The following is an 11,325-nucleotide window of genomic DNA, read 5'->3' as shown; positions in this document are numbered from 1 at the left end:
TTGTGTCAACTCTACAATCACAACATGTAAATACCGTTTTACTTTTGTCAAGAAACACTATTACCAGGATATTTGAGATATGTAACACTTGGAAAAACCTTTTGCATGCTAGTCTTAATGATACTCAATGATGCTACTGTGCATCATGTAAGCATGCCTGCTGGAATGTTAAAGTGAGGTGTTTACAAAAATGGACTGTGCCATTAAAGAGGAGGGGGTTTAATGTCCGTTAAGGCAACATTTTGTTGGTACATGTACATAATAATACTTGGAGTAAGGCTGATTACTCGCGTAAAGTTAATTCTAAATAAGATCGTCTAAATAAAGCCAATAAGACCTAAACTCGGGCAGTCTGCGAACACTGAAATGTGGTCTCGTCCACCATTCTCTGCGGTCTGCAGTGGATATGGCGTCACTAAAAAGTGTAGGAGTCGAGAAACTTCATCCATGTAAATAACGGCAAGAAGCAAGCTGTAGGTAGCAATACGCAGTACATAGCTATATATATTATCCAGCTTACTTTTTAATTATGCCCCGGAAAAAGCCATTTAGCAACAAACAGAAGAAGAAACAGCTACAGGTCAAACGGGAGAAAAAGAGAGGTAACGTCATGTGCTGTAGCATTACCATGCTAGAGTTAGCAGTTAGCTAACGGTTCTTGCTCCACAGCTAGCTAGCTAAGTTATGTGTAGTAAATTAGCAACCCGTTTGTCTGTGTGTCTGTGAGTTATATTTTAAGTAGATCAATCATCAAACCACTTATTTAAGCCTGTAAAATAAACCTCAATGGTTTCTGTTAGCTAACGTTAGCTGTAATAACAACCAATGTGACGTAACTTGACGGGTGTAACATCTCTTAATGTATCCATGGTGTAAATAGTACAACAGAATAGCACAGGATTGTGCGTTTGTTAAAGAAGCGTCAGAAATTGCATAACCATTTTTATTTTAGACCTTAATGATACAATATAGAGTGCCAAATTAGTAGAGGCCGTTGGGTAGTGTACTGTCATTGAGCAATTTCAAAATCACTTAACACTGATCAGATGTTGGCTCAAAGATTTCCATGTGCTTGAAATATATTGAAGCACATTACATTATTTTATTTCAAAACCCTGTTTTGAAAAGTATAGGAATATTATACCAGTAAGGCACTTTGAACATTTATTTAGGTCTTTCTGAGTTCAATTATACCATGACTTGTAAGAAAGTGACTCATATTCAAAACAAGGCCAGTCTGTTCAGAATCCGAAATTAGATTTATTGAATACGTTTTCACTTGCATGGAATTTGCCTTGGTGTGTTTGGTGCATACAATACACAATAAACATATGAAAGGGAATAAACAACAAGAAAGCAAAGTACTGCAACCGCCAATAGCTTAAATATAGAATAGAAATATTACAATAAAAATATGTAATGTAACAAAGTATGAAGTCATTCCAGAAGATGCATTAGTAGGTCAAATTACCTGTTATTAATTAAGGTTAAACATCATAACTTCAGCAGTGCAGGAGGCTATTGTAGAGCCAGAACAATTTGAAACAAGCACTTGTAACTTAAGTTTTTTTTTTTTTTCAAGTTGAAAGCGTTTTTCAGTTCATGTCAATGAAAGTGGTGCACATTTAGCCTTATGAAGAAGCAACATTTCCTCCTGAATTGGGACTTTGCTGAGGCCACCTGATTAGAAACATATTGGTGACAGTCGATATAAGTGGAAAAAGTAGACATTGGTATTGGATATTTCCCTGTGTTTGACTGTGATTCCTGATCTTTACCCCTGACTTCCAGGTGACACAGGTTCAGGGCCGAGCAGCCGCAATGCTAGTGTGGAGCGAGGAGGAGAGCGACAGTCGGACACCTCAGACAGTGAGACCACTGATGTTCGAAGAATAAATCAACAGCCCTTTGGCAGAGAAGGTAGATATGACCCCAACAGGTGAGTTGTCATTATCATTACTAATATTCCCTTTGATTTACTTTTATTAAAAGAATGGTATTGTGGAAGATGTAAAATTCTGCTGAGATGAATACACATTGTGCATTTGGTGTCTGTTCTTTGACAGTCAGTGGTACCTAAAATGCATTGCCTGGAGTAGCAGCAGGATGCTTGAATTGATAATTAAGTCGCTACTCTATGATAATTAATTGGAGTAATATGTCAGAGCATGCATGTAATAAGTAAAGGAGGCCAGTTGTAGCAATGTGACTTTGTTTTATTGGGAATGGCTTTCTTGATTGGTCTAATTTAGTTGTAGAAAACACCATACTCTATATTGTCAGTGTGTTCATCTAACTTTGACTAAGACATCTGTTTCTTTTGTGTGTGATGAGAAGTTAAATCTAGAAAAAGTAGATCGTCGGGTAGATGCATGTTTTGAAATGATTTCAAAACATAAACACACACTCCTGTCTTCAGGTTCCGACTGCACTTTGAGAAAGAGAGTAAGGAGGAAGTGGAAAAGAGGAAGAAGTTGGCCAGGGAGAAGGTGCTGCAGCCAGTCTCAGACAAAGAACTTGAGATCAACATCAGTGACATCTTCCCCTCAGAGAAAGGTCTGGCTGTTTTTAATGCTTTCCACATGACATCCTCAAAATAAGCTAAACAGATGAGTAGAGTAGGTTAATGGAGTGGGTCACTGGTTGACACGCTGAAACTTAATTATTCACTGCCAGGTCTTGGTTTCCCACTGCGACCGCCTTGGAGTTATGAGATGACACGAGAGAACCTGCTGAGGAAAGAGGAGAAGATGTTTAGAGACTACCTGGATGACATGCACTCTAGAAACCCCACGGGCTCTCTCAGCCACTTTGAGCACAACCTGGAGGTAAGTTACTTAAACACTCTCCAGTGCTTTTTGACCATCAACGTGCTAGTGCTGGACCAGAAACTCTTTTTCTTTCCTTAAATTATTTATTTTTGTTTTGTTTTGAATATCGGACGGTTAGGTGACCAGATCTGGGGCAATGTGAATGACGTAGCTTCATTTTCAAGTTTCAACATTGTGTTAACAACCCAAATTAACTTTGTTGTTATTGTATATTTAAAGCCTCAGATCAGATAATTTTTGTCTTTGTCAGTTAATCCAGCAAGTCACAATTCACTCCATTCTTTGTACTAAATCCCACACCAATAAAGGTCAGACCTAGCCAATTTTCTGATGAACCAGGATTAGTCCATTTATTAACATTCTCTGGTGTACACACTTGCTTTTGAGCCTCTATGCCCTCAGTGTTAATTGTTTTCTTTAGCTGAGAGCGGTAGGTTTAGCACACAGCCATAGAAACATTTTTATTATATGAGATCCAGGTTTTAAAAGCAGTACCTTTTCTGTGCAAAATTAGTATTTATGAATCCTGTTAAAACGTTTGACAAAAGATAACAGCATGAAGTAATCCTACTTATAGACATAACTGGTGAGGCTGTTATCCAGCATATAACGCCAGGACTTACCATGAACTGAATATTTCATTGTGGTGAAGTTAGATCATGTGGGGATTTGTAAGAATAGTTTTACATGCCTGTTTATTGTCTGGTATGTTCCACTGGGGACTCTGATATTGCTCAGTTTAGCTCAGGCTGTAAAAATGGTAACGCTATTTTTCAAAATCAAAAACCCTGCAGGTCATTTAATTTCAAAGCATGTTCTGAGCTCAGGAGGCACATCACAGCAGAAGCAGCTGGTGCTGTAATAAGTGTCTCTCAGTAATCTAGAGATGATGGCTTTTTAAGTGGAGCTGAGGAACAAAATGATGCCTGTTTGACTGGATATTATTATTGTTATGGTATTAAAAAGAAACATTACATTAAACAGAATAATAAATATGAGTTTTAAAAATCTTAATTTACTATTCTTTCCTAATAATTTGTCCGGCTGAATAAGAACAGAAATTGTGAATTCATAGATGGACATGACTTTGTTTTGTTTACAGTATTAAACTTTTTCATTCTTTTAGACATGGAGGCAGCTATGGAGAGTGTTGGAGATGTCAGATGTCATCCTGCTCATCGTGGACATCAGGCACCCAGTAAGCAAAAGCCTGCTGTGAATCAGACCACTAGATGGAGACACAGTGTCTGAATATCTGACGTGGTCTTGATTATTTATCTGTTTATTTAACTGACACACATTTTCAAATTTGTCATGTTTCTGTTTGCCAGTTCGGCCACCTAAAAGGATTGTTCACATTATAACAGAAGTTATTTTTATTTTGACAGGATACATGTATGATGCTCTATCTTGGAAAATGTCAAGACAAAATAAAAGGAATATTGACAACATGGAAAGATTTAAAGACAATTAGTAATGAACATAGAAGTACATTTAGGGGGCACCTGGGTAGCCCACCTGGTTGAGCGTGCGCCGCATGTACAGAGGCTCAGTCCTTGTCCAAGTGGCCGAGGGTTCAGTTCTGTCCTGCGGCCCTTTGCTACATGTCATCCACCTCTCTCTCCCACTTTCCCGACCTAATCTGTCCTGTAAATAAAGGCAATAAAAGCCACACAAAAAAGAAGTACATTTAGGGGCAAAGAAAGGGGGAAAAAATGATCCTATCCGATACTGAAATATATTACTAGGTCCATGGTTTTAGAAGTACAATTTTGTTGGTTTACTGGCACTTATTGTTTGACGACAAATGAAATAGTCATATTATGTATTTGGATAAATTAGACCCTTAGATCAACAGTTCAGTTTAGCAATGTCTCAAAATATTTCACATTGACCATTTGTTGTCCTTCATAAGTGTCTCATTAAATCCTTTTTTGTAGTTTTGTTGATAAAGTGAGGGAAAATGGGTTTATTTAAGGTTCTTATGTCTTTAAACTGTGTCAATATAATTTGTTACTCATGACTTAATTTCCAAGGTAAAATTAAATCCAGTTCTTTGGTTCTAATTATAAGACTTCAGCTCCTGACCTAATTATTCTAACTTTCAAGCCAGATATAGTTTGTGTTTGAGTCTACAGTTTCCAGTATTAATGTTAAGTTAAAAACAGCACAACTTGTCTCGTTTCTATTAATAAGGATATGATCTAGTAGTTTATTTGTTGAATAGGTCATTATTGCGGTTTTAATAATGGGTATCCTTATTTAAACCACCCAGGTGCTGCAGTTCCCTCCAGCCCTGTACCACTACATCACAGGAGATATTCAGAAGCAGGTGATCCTGGTGTTGAACAAAGCCGACCTGTGTCCTCCCCCAATGGTGATCGCCTGGAAACACTACATGACCTCCCAGTTCCCCCACCTGCAAATAGTCTGTTTCACATCCCACCCTGGACAGCCCTACAGCACAGGTGAGGAGAGGGAGGGTAGCAGGCAGGGAGAAAGTGAAAAATAGAGGATGGAAAAGATAACCATAGACAGACATTGAAATTGTAATAAACCTGCCACTCGGTGAATTTGTTTTAGTGCAACATCACCAGAATAACCCGACTGACTCTTGTTGCATTGAGAATAACCTTCTGTCTGTCTGCTGACTTGTAGTACTCCAGAAGAAGAGGATGAGGAAGAAGGCTGACTGGAGTCACGCTGGAGGTCCTTTAGATATCCTGAAGGCCTGTCAGGAGATCACAGCAGGGAAAGGTGGGTGTCTGTCCACTTCTAATCTTGCATACTCCTAACAAAGCCATAAAATCCTCTGTCAGTTGTCTCTGTAAACGTGACTCTTTGCATATTCACATTTGTTTTAAATGTTATTTCTCATTTTCCAAGTTGACCTATCCAGCTGGGAGCGGAAGATTAAGAGAGATGCCGTTGCTGAGCATCTGGATGGGGAGCAGCCGGATGAAGGAGCAGAGACGGTGCTGATGGAGCATCAAACTGACAGCGCTATGGAGATGAGCAGCCCATCCCATGAGCTTTACAAAGATGGGGTTCTCACACTAGGCTGCATAGGTATACATCTGAGTTTACACTGAGAAATAGAACCCTGTAGCCACATACAGTGAAAGTTTTGTGAGAGTTTTTTTGATTATTCCAAAACAAAATCTTGCAAAGAAAAGCAGTTTCTAAGAAACTCCTTAACTGGGATATTTTCTCAAGATCTTAACCAGTTTTCTTTTTCAGGTTTTTCAGTCTTTCTTTTTTTTTTTGTTTACTTTACAAAGATAATTGCATCAAAATATGAAGTAGCTTTTTCTCCAATCCCCTGAACAACTTCAGGCTAACATCAGCAAACCAAATTGGGGACATCATTTGTAGATATTAAAGATTGATCTTAAACCTATCCCTTCTTTTCCCCGCAGGCTTTCCAAATGTTGGTAAGTCATCAGTTATAAACAGCCTGGTGGGGAGGAAGGTGGTGAGCGTGTCTCGAACCCCAGGCCACACCAAATACTTCCAGACTTACTACCTCACCCCGACAGTCAAACTCTGTGACTGCCCTGGACTGGTTTTCCCCTCCCTGGTCAATAAACAGTTGCAGGTACAGCGTCACTTTTGTGTACTTGAGAGCAGATGTGACTTTGAGTTTACCTGCCTGTTTAGCTCAATAAAAACTCTTTAAAACATTTTAAAGAGCTGAGATGGATTATTGATTTTATCTTTCAACTGTTAATTTTTTTGATACAATATTTATGCCATTTTCAAAAAGTTTGGACTTCTCGGGTTTTTCTTATTGATTTTTTTTTTTTTTTTTTTTTCTTTCTTTCTCCCCATTGTTTTTTATCTGTGCCTTTTTGTTTTATTTTCTCTAGATTCTGGGAGGCATCTACCCAGTGTCTCAGCTGCAGGAGCCCTACAGCTCAGTTGGTTATCTGTGTGAAAGGACCCCTTTCCGCTCTGTGCTGAAGCTCACACATCCCAGTTTGATGGAGAACAAAGCCCATAATAGAAGCCAGGGGTCTGAAGAGCTCAACTGGACTGCCTGGGATGTGTGTGAAGGTAAGTTTGGGACAACCACCATTCTAATTTGTTGTCTCTTTTAAGAGTTTGGGAATCATATGTGCACTTCCCTTAATAGGCACCCAAGTCGTGGCCCATTATCGATAAAATATAAACATATTTAAAAGCCAATCCCCACTTTGAGCCAGTGATGTTTGAGGTGTGTTGGCTATTAGAAAAATAACATTGTGGCCGGGTTAGTTCAGTTGGTAGAGCAGGCACACATATATAGAAGTTTACTCCTCGACATAGCAGCCACGGGTTCGACTCCGACCTGCGGCCCTTTGCTGCATGTCACTCCCCTTCTCTCTCCCCTTTCATGTCTTCAGCTGTCCTGTGGAATTAAAGGTCTAAAATGCCACAAAAAATAATCTTAAAGAAAAAGAATATCACCAGACTTTTCCTTTTAATTGTAGCCAATACCATGGTCTGTTATACTGTCACTAACACCTGCCATGTCTCTCTCTTCCATCTGTCTTTGCATTCTTTAGCATGGGCAGAGAGGAGAGGTTATAAGACAGCAAAAGCAGCTCGCAACGATGCTTACAGAGCAGCTAACAGTATCCTGCGGTTGGCAGTTGATGGCAGATTGTGCCTCTGTCTTAAACCACCTGGCTACAGCTGCCTGAAAGGTAAAAGAGGCTTTTACATGACTCATCATTTCAGCTTCAAGTGTATTTAAAAAGGTTAAAACGGCAGGTGGGTGGAATTAATTGATTTCTTTGGATAATTTATGGTCTACAGAGCACTGGGAAAACCACCCAGACCTGCCGGAGATTATTGCACTGCAAGGAAGGACGACAGTGGATGAAGGAACAGGAGAGAGGGACGATGATGATGACGGAGAGTCCAGCACCGAGCCAGAGGAAGAGAGAGACCGGGACGCAGACGATGATGAGGACGGAGATGATGAAGATGAGGGGTTTGGACATCCAATACGGAAGGAAGATAAGCCGTCTGGCTTTACTGTCAACATGTACAATGTCCTTCGGGAAAATGAGTGTGAATGATAAAGACATGCAGACGGCCATAAGTTGTTTCTCTTCCCTTACTTCTCCCCATTAACCCGGGCGTACTTTTCATTCCTTTTTTTCCTAAATCTGCATTCCTTCTCTCTTTTTTTTCTTGCATCTCCACTCCTCATATCATTACCTTCTCTGTCCATTAACATGATCTATTCTAATGAATTCACCCCATTTCCTTCTCCCTATAATTTATAGAGTATATTCATGTATTCCTTGCTGTGCCTCTGCTCTGCTTGTTCATCCATGAAGCTTGTTCTTTAGCGTTGCTTCTAGGAATGTGTTTGGTTTGGTTTGATTTGATCTTTTTGCGTGTAGTTCTTAGAAGCAAATGTAAAAGTAACTTCCCTCAGCCTGGAATAATCAACCAACTGGTTTTCAATCTCTTTATTGATAAGTGACTTCACAGCTGAGATGCCAAAGTTCAGGAAAAGATGATAAAACGAATCGGATGCACTGTCGATATGTCATTCACTGGAGCAGCCATTTGGCTCTCAGAGCAGCTGGAGATTTAAGACCATGACTCCAAATCTTCTTTGTTGACCATAGTTTGTCACAACTTTGGTCAAAGGGTGTGGAGATAGGATTTGGAAGATATTGGACTATAAAAAGTGGAATGAATAAAACCAACATTTGACACAAACGGTTTTGCGGTTACCAGTACTACGGCTCTGTTAGAGGTTCACTTATTTGAACTTGGTTTTGATTTAGATAATACTGTATCGGAGCGTGATATTTTATATGGTGGGATTCTACAGAGTCAGCAGGAAATTAAAATAAAAATGTTTGGAATTGGGGGAGAAGAGTGTTTTTGAATCCTGTGTTGCTGGATGAGGCTGTTTCAGCAACTTAACTTGTAGTGTTTTAACTACTAGAAAAATTATCCTTTAGATGCTGCTGGAGATCTACAGTATTTAGTGTAGGGTTTTGACTACACTCATTTAGCAAGTTTATATGCTAATGGGAGTGCAGTGGGTTTGAGCCAACAGAGACTGCTTAACAATCAGTTACAGGTATAGTTTTACATTTTGGGAAATCTGCTTCCTTCCCAAGAGTTAGATGAGAAGATTGATGCCACTCTTGTATCTGAGAATCGTATGGATCTTCTCACCTAACTCTGCATGAAAGTGAATAAGCGTATTTACCGCTAACTATTCCTTTAACCACACAGAAAGAGAGACTGGCCATCTTAGCTTCCTATCTGTCCATCATTATAAATAACATTACACATTCCATCTGTGTTCTTTCATGAACTATAACTTTGACGCAGTTCTCAATTTCAAGGTCCGATCTTTTAATGCTGTTAAGACACCTGCTGCAAGCGATTCTAAAGTGTTTGGTAATGCCATGTTTTTATCAAATTTTCTGTTGAAATTAGAAAAACTGAAATTTTTGCAGTTTGACCGGTCTCTCTCTCTCTCACTTACTTTACTGTGTGATGGCCCCGCTACAATCCTGAGTGCTGTATTATTGTGTGCTGTCGTACCTCATTTATTTGTTCACTTGGGGAACTCTACAGCACAGTGCTGTGTTACTGTGTAATGCATCACACTGCAGCCACATGCAGTCATGTCTACCATTGGTACAATGTAAAGCAGTTACTCAACACTACCATACTGTTAGAAACAAAACAGACTTTTAGTTGTGTTGATGTGAATTTTTGTTTTCTTTTGAAAATATTCAAACTGACAGCGTCTGGAGAGTGTGGTGTTTAGACTTGAGTTGTGTTCAGGCTGCATTCCTCATTTCATTCCTATGCTCAATGATGACTGGACTGCTTTCTGCAATAAAAGAAAATAATCCTCTAAACCATATAGGTGTCCGTGACTGCTTTTGTATTTTATTTAAAGACATCTTTAAGATATTTACTTGTAACGTGTGAGATAATGTATGTAGAAATATGTTGTCATGTCGGAAAGATCTTTCAATGATGAACCCTCTATGACTTCTTGTTTTAATAAAAAAACAAAACATACCCTCCATGCCAACTCCTACTCATTTCAAATGCATATAATTAAACTGAGAACAGATGTGTGAACTTTTCCTTTAAATGTTTTGACAACATTTTAGAGATTTGTGATCAAAGTGGACATCTTGGACATAATCAGACTAATTACACTTTGTACACTGCCTGAATGCCAAATAGACCGTTCTAAATGTATTTTCATGGAGATGTTTATGGTTAGAGTTGTCTTGTAATTATTTAGGGACCTTCCTTTTACTAAAGACAGATATTTACTTCTATGAGATCTGCTGATAGTGCTGTACCAACATACTCAGATCTAATTAAAGTCCTCCGAAACTACTTAATCGGTAAATGTCCGATGAAGCAGATAACATGAAATGAAGTAAGGTGCACCCGACCACAAATCATTAAGGAATAATTTAAGTAATTAGCAATCTTGAGCTCTCATGGTATAACCATTTGTAAATGGGTCTTTCATTACATGTAAAACTAATGATGTGCTACATATCTGTGAGTTATGGAAGCACAGTATTATGAGCTATGTGCTTTTTGCTAAAAGCATTATGGGAAAGACTACAATCTAACCTGCGAGAGAGATATAGAAAATGGATGGATGCATAGTCCAATATTAAAACTTATTAGCTTCTGCAATGCCAGTGTCTGTGGTGTAACTAAGTCCATTTACTGTACTGTACTTAAGTGAAATTTTGACGTAGGCTACTTGTACTTTACTTTAGTATTGCTATTTTATACTACTTTATAGCTTCAGTTACTAGTTACTTTGTAGATTCACATTCTTTTCATAATCGTCAGATTAATAATATAACAAAAGTAGAGGGAGGCAGGCCAGCACAGCCCAATCCGGCAGGGGAGAGTTTCAAGCCCGAACAGGCTACCTCTCCTTATGACCTGTCTCTCTTAGTTACGCTGTTATAGTTCTAGACTGCCGGGGGACTTCCTTCCTTTGACACACTGAGCTGCTCTCTCCTCTCCCTTTCTATTACCATTTGTTTGCATCCCGTCCCAGAAATGCTTGTTATTAATCCTAGCTTCTGGGGAGTTTACTCCCCGGAGTCCTTATGTTTTTTCACCCAGCGTATTTCCTTGGAGAACGTTGGCACCAAGATCTTGGTTGCAGCTGTCGCCGTGGTCCTGCTGCACTCCGTGCTGAGCTCAGCGTTGCCCTGCTATGTCATGCTGCTTCCTGCTGAACCCTGCTGCTTCCTGCTACGTCCATCCATGCTCTGCTGGGCCACGCTACATCCTGTAACGCCCTGCAGCGCACTGATATGACATGAACTACTACGACCACCATTTGAAGTCACCGTTCTATTATTAATGTGACTATTACTGCTACTGTTCATCGCATCCCCAACCGGCACCGTCAGACACCGCCTACCAAGAGCCTGGGTCTGTCCGAGGTTTCTTCCCAAGAGGGAGTTTTTCCTCG

The 11,325-nt window shown here is 39.5% G+C and overlaps 1 protein-coding gene across 1 annotated transcript; it reads left to right on the top strand.

The window, feature by feature from the left end:
• The first annotated feature begins 352 nt into the window (after positions 1-352).
• On the top strand, positions 353-9,721 carry gnl1 (guanine nucleotide binding protein-like 1). The gene is made up of 12 exons (XM_028580959.1): positions 353-602; positions 1,792-1,939; positions 2,420-2,556; positions 2,677-2,828; positions 3,958-4,029; positions 5,107-5,299; positions 5,490-5,588; positions 5,718-5,900; positions 6,251-6,429; positions 6,701-6,887; positions 7,379-7,519; positions 7,632-9,721. Exons 1-12 carry the CDS (start codon positions 530-532, stop codon positions 7,895-7,897), a joined length of 1,830 nt encoding a protein of 609 aa, XP_028436760.1. The 5' UTR covers positions 353-529; the 3' UTR covers positions 7,898-9,721.
• Positions 9,722-11,325: the final 1,604 nt, after the last annotated feature.

This window comes from Perca flavescens, chromosome 6, assembly GCF_004354835.1.
Source record: "Perca flavescens isolate YP-PL-M2 chromosome 6, PFLA_1.0, whole genome shotgun sequence".
Classification (NCBI taxonomy): Eukaryota; Metazoa; Chordata; class Actinopteri; order Perciformes; family Percidae; genus Perca; species Perca flavescens.
Note: the sequence above shows the minus strand (reverse complement) of the source record. Positions and strands in the feature narration are given on the sequence as shown.

Coding starts and splice junctions, on each gene's coding strand:
- gnl1 (XM_028580959.1), top strand. CDS start 530: ATGCCCCGGAAAAAGCCATTTAGCAACAAACAGAAGAAGAAACAGCTA. Junction 5,589..5,717: donor GGAGATCACAGCAGGGAAAG/GTGGGTGTCTGT, acceptor TCATTTTCCAAG/TTGACCTATCCAGCTGGGAG. Junction 6,430..6,700: donor TGGTCAATAAACAGTTGCAG/GTACAGCGTCAC, acceptor TATTTTCTCTAG/ATTCTGGGAGGCATCTACCC.